The sequence below is a fragment of the Oryx dammah genome, unplaced genomic scaffold, assembly GCF_014754425.2.
Source record: "Oryx dammah isolate SB20612 unplaced genomic scaffold, SCBI_Odam_1.1 HiC_scaffold_7, whole genome shotgun sequence".
Taxonomy (NCBI): domain Eukaryota; kingdom Metazoa; phylum Chordata; class Mammalia; order Artiodactyla; family Bovidae; genus Oryx; species Oryx dammah.
In genome coordinates, this window is record NW_024070191.1 from 23,074,231 (window position 1) to 23,086,357 (window position 12,127).

Here is a 12,127-nt window from a genome sequence, read left to right on the forward strand (position 1 = left end):
CCAACCCAAGGATCGAACCCAGGTCTTCTGTGTTGCAGAACTCTTTTGCCAACTAAGCCACCAGGGAAGCTCTTAAAACCATTAAACAGGAAAGAATCCTCTGGACTTACCCTTGGTGGGATATAATTAGAAATGTGGCTTTGGAGTCATTTTCTGGACCTCATAATCATAGGTGCCTATCCTGGGTAGGGTGTAAATGTGCCTATAAAATGCTTTGGGCTCCTGAGAGTCATTCAGAGTTTCAAAATGAACATTTCCAAGCAGAACTTTTATTTTTAACCTTACGTGATATTGATGTTTCAAAAAACAATTCCATCCATAAAAGTTGGGTATGTGTGCTTTTATTGAAGGTCTACTTCAGGAAAGGAAAAGTCCTCCACGATGCTGGTTTTTTAGGTGATGCCTTACAACTGTTTCTTCAGTGCTTAGCGCTTGATGAAGATTTCGCACCTGCAAAGCTAGAAGTAGAAAAGGTAATCCGTTTAACAACTCTAACACTTCCAGCCAGTTTCCCGACAACACAGGTCTTTTTACAAATGCCCGTTAGACTTTTGGGGTAAGGACATAAGGGGTGGCCATAAGTCAGATTTAGTAGCAGTTTGACAAGGGGTTTTCAGGTTCAGTATACTTATTAGCATATTGAGTTCTTACCCAAATCAGAACATTTCAGAGAGAGTTAAATGCATTACTTTCGCCTAGTTAAATTTAGATGTTCTCTAATAGTCTGTTCCATGGGAGCCAGACCAGTCATTCTTAATTAAACATTGTTGTCATGATGTTCCTGCTCAGGAATTTTTATTGGCTTCCTTTGCCTTTCATTTCAGGTCTCAACTTTGCTTGCTTTCCATGGTTGCCAATAGTACTGCCCCGCTCAATTTATTTTGCCTTAATTTTCTCAGTACTCCAAACATCACTTTCCAGAGTTTGTTCAGTGGTAGGTGTTAATTAAAAGGAAAAGGAGTTCTCTGATCAAATGACTCTGGGAAACACTGGGTTAAACCAATCAAACAGATTTCTTCAGCCCTTCTCAAGAGTGTTTGCTTTGCTAGCATGACAACAGCATGCAGCTTTTGCCAGACTTACAGAACATCTGGGAAGAGTAGAGTGTCTGAAAAATGTTTTGGGAAAATCCATCCTAATACAATTTCAGTGCCCAGTCATGTTGTTCCCTTCAGAGCCCCCCAAAGAGGCCACAGCGTTTATTGCATTGTAGTGTTGCTCAGAACGTGGCTTTTTGTCAGAGTCATCTCGGGTGCATGGTAAACACAAAGATTTCCTGGCTCCCACCACAGACCTTTGGAATTAGAATCTCTGGAATTAGAGTATAATTTAACAAGCACCTCAGGAGATTCTTACGTACCTTAAAGTAAGAGAACTTTGGGATTTTTCTTGCATTCCAAATGCTTTATGAATAAGCCAACATCCTCCATGAGGTTTGTTTGCATACATGCTCCAGCCACTGATGTAACAAAAGATGGTTTACTGTTGTGTGTATTCTTAACTGTGCTCTCTTTGCTAAAGTGATCTCCCTGGTGAGACTGCAGACTTTATAAGGGCTTATAATTTTGCATTTTCCGTGCTGCTGGGTATCCTTACTTTCCTGTAATTATTTGTTGGTTAATAAGGTCAGGTGAATGCAAAATACCTACTGCCCTGAAATATTTTTTCTTTTTTGGGGGTAAATTGTGGTATAATTTACATATAATAAAAGGCATTTTATAGTTCAGTGAGTTTTGAGAAATTATACACATGTAACAACACCTCAGTCAAGATACAGACTATTTCAGATCACCCTGGAAAGCTCCCTCATCTCCTCTGCAACAGATCCCCTCTTTCTGTGCTTCCAGAGAGAGCTACTGCTCAGACCTCAGCGCCACAGACTAGTTCTGCCTGTTCTGGACCTTCACATACACTGTATATACTCTTTTTTCGCTCAACATGTTTTTGAGACAAATCTAGTAATTTTTTTTCTTTTTTATTGTTCACCAAGTATCCTGTGGTATGAACACATCACAGTTTGTGATAAATACAGTTAGTGATGATTTTCATTTGGATTGTTTCTAATTGATGCCACGAACATTCTTTTACAAGTCATTTTGTGGACATACCTTTTTATCTCTCTTCAGTAAATACCTAGGAGTCAAGTAACTGTCTTCTAGGGTGGGGGTATGTTTAATATCTTTTTTTTTTTTTGATCAGGGGAAATGTAAAAACATATCCAAATTCTTTAGTGATTGTTCATTAAATGGTTTATTGCTTGAGCACCTACAGGTACACACACTTCCATTAATACCATGTATATTTCCTTTTTATTTACATTATAAAGATTTGTGGAAAATTCTGACTTTGTGCCTTGAGAGATATAACAGCTGAAAAACCAAACTACCAAATTGAGACTTTAAGAAATGTGTATATGCTGTACATATACACACAGCTTATTTGACAAGCAAACAAATTTGAATCCCTCTCATTTCCTTGTAGCCAGTCTGTTCTTCTGTTGTAATCCCCTTGTTGGAGAGTTTGAGGTGTTCCTGAGAGAAGCACCCAGAGTTTAGATACTGCAGCTGCCTCCGTTTGGGCCGGCTGCCATGGGGTGCCCCCGATAATGCCGGGGGTGGTGACTGACCATACAGGTCACTGGTTCAGGGAAAAGCTAGATTCACTGTAAACACATGGAATTTTAGTTCTGTGGTTAAAGGTCCAAGTTCACATAAACAGTCTAAGTTCAGCCTTAGAATATACATTGGGATGAACCATTAACTATATTGACAGGATGGGACTTGCTGATGGTCAGAGGTAAATAGTTTCCATTTCTCTGCAAGATCTCTTCTTTCTACAGACCTTATATATTATATATACATGTCAACCTTTACCTTGGGCACCTTTTCAGACCACCAGTCTAATCACCCCTGAGCCCTCCTTTTGAACCATTTCTTTGATGTGGTTTGACCCCCTTGGAGGCACACCTTGGTTTTGGCAGGACTTTTAAAATCAACATGGAAATCCTTGTTTGTTTTTTTTTTTTTACTTAACCTGTTCCTTCCCTGCCCATTAAAAATAATATTAGCTGTAAGTTTTCTTTTTTGTAGTTGATGTATAGCTGACTTACAATATTATTAGTTTCAAGCTACAACAAAGTGATTGGATATTTTTATAGTTTATACTCCATATGAAATTTTCCAGAAATTCTTAAATATTGAATGAGTGAGGTGAGTGAAAGTTACTTAGTCGTGTCCAACTCTTGAGACCCCATGAACTATACAGTCCATGGAATTCTCTAGGCCAGAATATTGGAGTGGATAGCCTTTCCCTTCTCCAAGGGGATCTTCCCAACCCAGGGATTCCCACATTGCAGGCAGATTCTTTACCAGCTGAGCCACAAGAGAAGCCCTCTTAAATATTAAGTAACTTAATTATCCTTAATAAAATATTTTATATTTTTCATTATTCTTTATGATACCTTCCTTACAGATTTTATGTGATTTATTGTCACCTGAAAACTTAAAAGAAGGCCTGAAGGACTCTTCCTGGAATTCATTACCATGTATTAAAAACAAACCTTTCAATTTTCCTTCAGTGATGGAAGAGTCTCACTCTGCCAGTGAGCTGAGCCCAGAGCAGGTAAGGGGTGAGAAGAGACGGTCATAGGCTTAGTGTATCCATTTTCTTGACAAGATCTTCACTTTCCTAGTTTCAAATATTAATACTAAAATCTATGTAGGTACTAACTTAGTAAGGCTTATCTTAATAGGATTCCATCTGTGACCTTTTATTTTACACTAAAAACTTTTATGTGACATATCTACTCATTAATCACAATGTTACATCACCTGAATGTCAGAAATGTTTGTCTCTTGGAAAAAACCAGAACATTGTATTTATCTTAATTTCCTTATAGTAGAGACAACTATATTAGCATAACTACTTAAACCTCATTATGATAGAAGTCAGCTTGATGTCCAGGGCTCTCTAAGTACTGGCAAAATCCTTTACTTGCCAGGGTTTTAGAATTAAAAGTTGGTTTTGTTTTAAATGAACAATAAAATAAACCTTTCAAGACATCACAGTTTCATTTCAGTTTGGTTCTTGGCGAGAGCAATAAGGGCAGTAAAAACATACAGTCAGTGACCCTTATTTGTTGCATTTTTTTGTAGAATGAAGAAGTAGCAGAGGTCACCTCAGAGCCTGTCAAAGGAAGCCTAAACCGTGCTCGGTCAGCACAGGCTATAAATTCAACAGACATGCCTGCCAGAGAGGACTGTTTAAAAAGAGTGTCCTCAGAACCCTCACTTTGCATTCAAGAGAAAGGTGTTCTGCTGAAAAGAAAGTTGTCTCTTTTAGACCAGGATGTGATTGTAAATGAAGATGGAAGAAATAAGCTGAAAAGACAGGGAGGTAAAAATTTCACTACACTTACAGAAAACACATTGATTTATTCAGAATGGCTTCCAAATTTTTTCCTAAAAAAAATAACCCCATCTCTTTAATAGAAATTCCCACTGAAGTCTGTACATTTTCATTAACTTACGGTGATGTCCCAGAAGAATTAATAGATGTCTCGGATTTTGAGTGTTCTCTCTGCATGAGGTAAGTTTGTCAAATTTTATGAGATGAATATTTTATATTAATGTAAATAAATAAGTACAGAGTAGATAAAGGTAATCTACTCTGTAAGAACTGGACTTTCTTGGACTGCAAGGAGATCAAACCAGTCTAACCTAAAGGAAATCAGTCCTGAATATTCATTGGAAGGACTGATGCGGAAGCTGAAACTCCAATACTTTGGCCACCTGACGCGAAGAACTGACTCCTTGGAAAAGACTCTGATGCTGGGAAAGATTGAAGGCAGGAGGAGAAGGGGACGACAGAGGACAAGATGGTTGGATGGCATCACCGACTCGATGGACATGAGTTTGAGTAAACTCTGGGAGTTGGTGATGGACAGGGAAGCCTGGTGTGCTGCAGTCCACGGGGTTGCAAAGAGTCGGACACGACTGAGCGACTGAACTGAACTCTAAGAATAAGCAGTGTGAAGTAACAGAGTAGTGAATTAAAAACTAAAAGATAAGAATTTTAGTCCTCGGTTTTCCTTTCACATCTTGGGCAAATAATATAATCTCTGAACCTTATTTAGCTTTTCCTTACTTAGAAGGGGCTTCCCTGGTGGGCCTATTCCCTTTCTTTACCATGACTGAGCAGCTAACTTTGACTTTTCACTTGGAAGGTGGTGTCAGGATTTGTGTGTGTGTGCACATGCACAAGTGCTCAGCCTCTCAGTTGTGTCTGACTCTGCAATCCTGTGGACTGTAGCCCACCAGGTTCCTCTGGCCATGGAGTTCTCCAGGCGAGAATACTGCAGGGGGTTTCCATTTCCTTCTACAGGGCATCTTCCCAACCCAGGGATTGAACCCACATCTCTTACGTCTCCTGCACTGGCAGGCAGATTGTTTACCACCATGCTATATTTAAGTTTTATAAGAATCAAATGACTAAAATATAGAAAGTATCTGAGGAATTGTACTATAAAAGCTATACATGTTATTACTGAGACTCCATGGTTTTAGATTTGGGTAAGAATACAATGATGTATTGTGTGTATGTGATTCTATCTTGTTTATGTATCTTAACTCCAAAATCCTTTTTAAGTAACACTGGATAAGGATTTCCATTATGTGAATGCTTGTAATTCTAAGACTGATAATTTGGAAAGAACATTTTCCATTTATATAAATTGTGGTGGAGGCAAGGGAACAGTGTGTCAGGCACCTGGAACTGGCCACACCACGTATTTCTGAGCCATGTCCCTTAATTCTGACCCTTGGCTGCTTCATCTTGAGGTGAGGGGATCAGACCCCGATGATTTCTGAAGTACCTATACATCTAACAATACTTCTGGGAACTCCCAAAAAGTATTGTTTCAGGAAATAACTAAAATGTAGGGAAAATTAGTTTTTCCATATTGTTTGAGTACCACATCTGGTTTTGAGCATCAGTTTTCTTTAGGATTCAATGGTGATATTTAGTGGATTATTTTGAATGAATTTCATATAGTAAGGCTTTTATAAGCTTTATAAGAAAACCAGTTTTAAAGTGATGAGTGTATACAAAAACAAATGAATAGGTAATGATAAACAGTTTACATTGTTAATCTTGCACTAGTCTGGTGTGTATTTTAGAAGTACTGCCCATCTCAGTTTGGACCAGCCCCATTTCAAGGCTGCAGTAGCCCCTGTGAGTGGTGGTGATATTAGTCTGTACAGCTCCAAGCAGGGTACCCCAGATGATGGTGAACTTTTAAACAGTTCAGGAGGCTGTACCTGGCATTTACCACTGGTCCTTCCCTCCTCTTGTGCCTGTCAAACCCTCCTTCCTCTTCTAAACAGAAGCTAGTGTTACGGTTACATTATTTGTTCAGTTTTTCCAGTGGACAGCTTATGGTGAAAACTAACATGTATTCTGGTTGATTTCAGGTTGTTTTTTGAGCCAGTGACAACCCCTTGTGGACATTCATTCTGTAAGAACTGTCTTGAGCGTTGTTTAGATCACACACCATATTGTCCTCTTTGCAAGGAAAGTTTAAAAGAGGTAAGCATTTGTGTATTTGTTTATTGCTCTTATGTGTAGCAACATGGTTTGATTTCTATTTAGCCACAGAAATAATGATTATTAGGTTCAGAATAAATTACATTATACATATTGATTGACCAAAAGGGATCATGCATGTCTCATTACCCATCTGCTAGTATTGGAGGAAAGTGAGTTTGGAGAGGGTGGGAGAAAGCAGAGTCTGAAGACCTAATCCCCATACTTAATTTTTTAAATAGATGAGGTGTGATCAAGTACCTGGTCAGGAATATGTTGATTTTAATGACAGTATTGGGGAATCTCAACTGCCCTGCTGCTCACCCCCATTTTTAGGTTGGATTTCAGGCCTTAGTCAATCCCCTTAACACCTGGACCGACTGTCCAGTAGGACTTGCTACATTGATGGAAATGCCCTGTATCTATGCTGTCCAACATGGTAGCTATTGGCTACATGTGTGGGAGGGACTGTACTTTTAATTAATTTACATTTAAGTAGGCACATGTGAGTCGTGGCTCCCACATGGGACAGCGCAGTTCTAGAAAGTGGTAGCCTGGCAAGGAGAGGGAGGCACAGCTTTCCACACCCCTCCTTGCCTGACAGATGGTCTGCACTGATCACCTGCGTTAAGAAAACAGCTGGATCTCAGGTGGGTCTCTTCTGTAACCAGTGGGAGGGCAGTACCCTCTTCAGTCCTGCTTGATGTCCTCAAAGGTGAGGCCAGAGCCCTAGAATTCTTGTTGCAGTGGTAGCATTGATCCAGGAGAGTGATTCTGTCTCTAGCTTTTAAGAAAAAAAGTGTCTTGCAAATACGATGTAGAAATTTGATGAAAACCATTTTGCTATTAAAAATAGTTATTCCCTATGTAGAAAGCATAGCTCTGTACGGATATCATATAGCATATATGTATTGTTACATTTCATACAACACAGCAACCCTATATGTAATAGAACACAAAACAGAATGTTTACAAAGTTGAGAAACCTAAAATAAATCTTTATTCTTAAAGAGTTTTACATTTTCAACTCTTAAATGTCTTAAGTTCTAAGGAAAACAAAGTAAGGATGTTATTTAAAAACTTAACTAACATACTGTTTAAAAATAACTTTATCCTTTGTCCTGACTTGAAGACACCATGTATAATTGGTAAAGTCTAAATATACGTTTACATAGATAAAATGGGTATGCTCTAGTTTTCTGCTCTTCCTACTTACTTTGCTCATTTTTTCATCTGAATGCATTTCAAAGATGTGATTTTCATAGCAGCATACTAGTCCAATGATACAACATTTTTCTGTTTGGGAGCATTTAAGTTGTTCTTTTTTTTTTTTTTTTAAAGTATACTATGGTCAGTGTCTTTGACTCTTTCCTTAGGATAAATTCCTGGGAGAATTACTGGATCAAAGGCCATATATTTTAAGACTCTTAAAACCAGTTGCCAGATTGCCTAGGTCTCAAGTAATGTACAAATTTAGATTCTTACCAGTAATGGAAGAGAAGCCATATTTCCCAAATTTAATACATGAATCTTAAGTTTTAAAACGTCTTTATTACTTTGAAATTGCTTTTATATCTCTAATTTGATTAATTTTATAATAAACTCTTAAGTTACCTATATATGTGTATACTATCTGCTCAAGAGTACATCTGTCCAGTCAATAGCCCAGTTGTTCTCAAGGTATGTTCACCCGACCAGCAGCATCTATATCCCCTGGAAACTTGTTAAGAAATACGGATTCGTAGACCCTTCCCCAGAGCCACTAAATCAGAACCTGGTGAGGGCTTAGCAGTCTGCACTTTTAACAAGCCACGATTCATGCTGAAGTTTAAAAACCACAAGTGTAAGCCATTTGCCCACCATTCATATTTTCTACTCTGTACTTCATTAGATACTGACAAAACCCTTATTTTTGCTGGATCTAGAGGAAAAGCTGGTTTCTCTTGTGGTTGTCTCACAAGAGTTTCCCTCATTATTTTATTAAGCAAATTGGTATTGGACATATATATACACACACACACACATACATATATTTTGTTCAGAATTCTGTGTACACACTCTGAACTGGTTCCTGGCTCTATGCAGTTCTTAGTTTAGTTAGAGAGATACAATATATCCCTGTCCAGCTAATATAGTGCAGGGTATGGTAGCTGCCTTCTATACATTAAAGGTTGTTCCTAGGAGACAGAAAAATAATTAAGGAACACTTTATGCAAAAGGTAAAATTGCAGCCAGACCTTGAAGGATAGTCAGATGGCTTTTGGCAGTTGGAAGAAAGAGTAACACAAAAATGTATCAGGGTGGCAGCATTCAGAGTATTATGGGAGTGACACAAACCATCTTACCCAGAGGGTGACTCACGTAGGAAAAGCCTCTTGATAAGATAAGGGCATCAATAGTCACAGTGGGATGACAGCAGAAGAAAAATCTGAAAGAAGTTGTCTGGAACAAAAAAAGGGAGCAACTTTCCTTTTCTTAAATAAGGCAAATGCATTATTTTCTTTATTCCTTATTTTTGTTTCTCAATTAAAATGCTAGTTTCAGATACACGTGAACTGTCAGAAGGAACTTACCTTTGGTGTGGGAGACAGCAGGAGCAGGGCTGACTGCTGTTAATTGTGTGTGATCCTAGCAAGACAGGGGTCGTCTTACATACAGAACTTGTTTCAGGTTGCAGACTTACCTTGAAGGCTCTTGAGCTAAGCTTCAAGCAGGTTTTCCAGTTTAGTGTCATCCATTGTATTGTTCCCTGCTTTTCCTAATGAACTCAGAACTGACTGTGTAAATATGTAATAAAGGCTTTACTATATGAGTTAAACTGTTTTACCTGTTTTGTACTGTAGGGGGAAAAAAGTGCTGGAATGTAAAATAATATTGTCTTTCAGTATCTAGCAGATAGGAGGTACTGTGTCACACAGCTGTTGGAAGATTTAATAGTGAAGTATCTGCCTGATGAGCTGTCTGAGAGAAAAAAAATATATGATGAAGAAACTGCTGAACTCTCACAGTAAGTTTCTTCTCATACAAATTAACATAATCAAATCAAACTACTACCCTTTGAAATAATGAGGAGAAGCCTCCACACAGCCAGCTGGGTTCTGTCTGTAGTTCAACCCAGTCTAGTCAAAGGCATATCGTAAACAAATATTGGTTAATTTCCCCAGTCTTCAACATTCAGAAGTTTTCAGGTTTATTTGGTAACTTCCAGATGTTCTGTTGGGAGTGACTTCCTGACAGCTCTCCACACTGAAGCAGTCTTTTAGCTGGGGGGCGGCCGAGGGCGGGGTGTGTTCCTCCAGGGACATCAGGCTGGTGGCAGTGGTTGCTGGGAACTGCCGCCCTCAACTATCAGTCCCCGCCCAGAGGAGGAAGTAGAGGGTAAGTGGCCTGGATTGGCAGGGGGAGTAGCCAATCAGAGGTTGGCAAGGGGGTGGGACCTTGAGACCTGAGACTGAAATTGGAAGGGATGACTTTAGGGGCTAAAATCTCAATGAAGATACTGACTGTTCGCATAATTGACTTAGTATCAGGAAGGTGAAAAACCTGGTGGTACCTTTGGGATTCAGTGGTGCAGGGTACTACTGAGAGCACATAGAAAGCTAATCAGGGCTGGGTAATTTGGACCTGGTTTTGTTGCTCTGTGTGTTGGTTTCTCACACTTTTCTTCTTTTCTCTTCCCTCCATGACTTGACCTCTTTCACCATTTTCTGCAGTCTCCAAGTTTCTTTACTGGGTTTCTAATTTCTTAACTCTTCTTTGTTTCCACTTTAACTGGACACTGAAGACCAAAATTGTAATTTTTACATGCTATTTCTAGTTTTTTTTTAATATAAATTTAAATTAAAACATTTTCTATTTCTCACTAAGAAAAAAATAACTGTGCTTTACAGACTTTTTGTTTTTAGTATGTGTCCACCAAATGTTGTCATTGGGTCAGTGGCCTTCAATAGAAGAAAGGTTTCTATCTTTTCTTTATAGAAGTTGACAGTGGTTTGTCTTCTCATGGAACTGATATTTTATTGTGACTTTGTGATAGAAAATATTCTAATGTGTGGATTATAGACCTTTTGGACCAACACTGCAAAAAGCTGGATACAAGAAAGCTTCAGATTTATTTTTAAAATACTTAAACACAATGACAGGACCAGACCGCACCCTCCCCCCCCAACACACATACACACACAGACTGGAATTCATGAATGACAGTAGTGATGCAAGGGAAGCTGCATGTGATGGAGAGAAGCCTTGGGAATCTTGCTGTGTACTAACTGGGCTAGTGTCTTAAGGGTAGCTCATTCTCTGGTACTTAATAAGTTTTGCTAATTAAAAGATGTACTGGGTTGTGTCCCCGCACCCCGGTTTTTATGTTCATAAGAGTGCTTCAGTTTAGTTCAGTCACTCACTCGTGTCCGACTCTGCAACCCCATGAATCGCAGCACGCCAGCCCTCCCTGTCCATCACCATCTCCCGGAGTTCACTCAGACTCACGTCCATCGAGTCCGTGATGCATTCCAGCCATCTCATCCTCGGTCGTACCCCCCTTCTCCTCCTGCCCCAATCCCTCCCAGCATCAGAGTCTTCCAATGAGTCAACTCTTCACATGAGGTTACCAAAGTACTGGAGCTTCAGCTTCAGCATCATTCCTTGCAAAGAAATCCCAGGGCTGATCTCCTTCAGAATGGACTGGTTGGATCTCCTTGCAGTCCAAGGGACTCTCAAGAGTCTTCTCCAACACCACAGTTCAAAAGCATCAATTCTTTGGCGCTCAGCCTTCTTCACAGTCCAACTCTCACATCCATACATGACCACAGGAAAAACCATAGCCTTGACTAGACGGACCTTAGTCGGCAAAGTAATGTCTCTGCTTTTGAATATACTATCTAGGTTGGTCATAACTTTTCTTCCAAGGAGTAATAGTGATGGTAAAAGACACAGTTTTAAAAGTAGAGCAATTAGGACTTGTATGTTAAACATGTATTACATATAGACTTCACATTGTGGTCTTTTTGAAGAAAGAGCAGAAAATATTAGTTGTGGGGGTGGGGTGGGCGGGGAGTTACAGCCATAATTTGTAACTGAAAGGTGATCACCACTGGCATTTTGGCATATATCCTTCCTAATTTTAATATATATAAATACATTATAAACAAATATGGGATTATTTTACTATTATTTAATACCTTCCTTTTCTCATTAATCTAAAGTCTAGTATCTCATTTTATGGTTACATCATAATTTATTTTACTGGTTGTCTCTTTTTGCTTCTAAGTGTTGGCTACTATACACTTTGAACATTTTTACAATACTTGCAGAAAAAAGTACACCTGTTGATTCAAATGATATGACTATTTTAAAAAATTTTTGATGTATATAGCCAAATTCTTCTTCGGTATGGTTGTACTATTTCAAACTGCCCCTGTCAACTGCCAGTTTTTTCCCCTACCCTTGCCAAAGGGTTTCTTTAGATTAATGAGAAATTGAGCGCTGCCTTTATCCTTCATATTTCCTGCCAATCTGGGAATGAAACTGTATCACTTTAATTATC

General features: G+C 38.9%; 1 protein-coding gene across 1 annotated transcript in view; it reads left to right on the forward strand.

Moving 5' to 3' along the window:
* LONRF1 (LON peptidase N-terminal domain and ring finger 1) overlaps positions 1–12,127 on the forward strand; it is a 47,402-nt gene that overhangs the window by 25,860 nt on the left and 9,415 nt on the right. The window contains exons 3-8 of the mRNA XM_040243185.1: positions 351–473; positions 3,472–3,621; positions 4,155–4,395; positions 4,491–4,587; positions 6,471–6,585; positions 9,468–9,589. Of these exons, the coding sequence (XP_040099119.1) occupies positions 351–473; positions 3,472–3,621; positions 4,155–4,395; positions 4,491–4,587; positions 6,471–6,585; positions 9,468–9,589 (848 nt within the window). The remainder of the gene's footprint in view (positions 1–350; positions 474–3,471; positions 3,622–4,154; positions 4,396–4,490; positions 4,588–6,470; positions 6,586–9,467; positions 9,590–12,127) is intronic.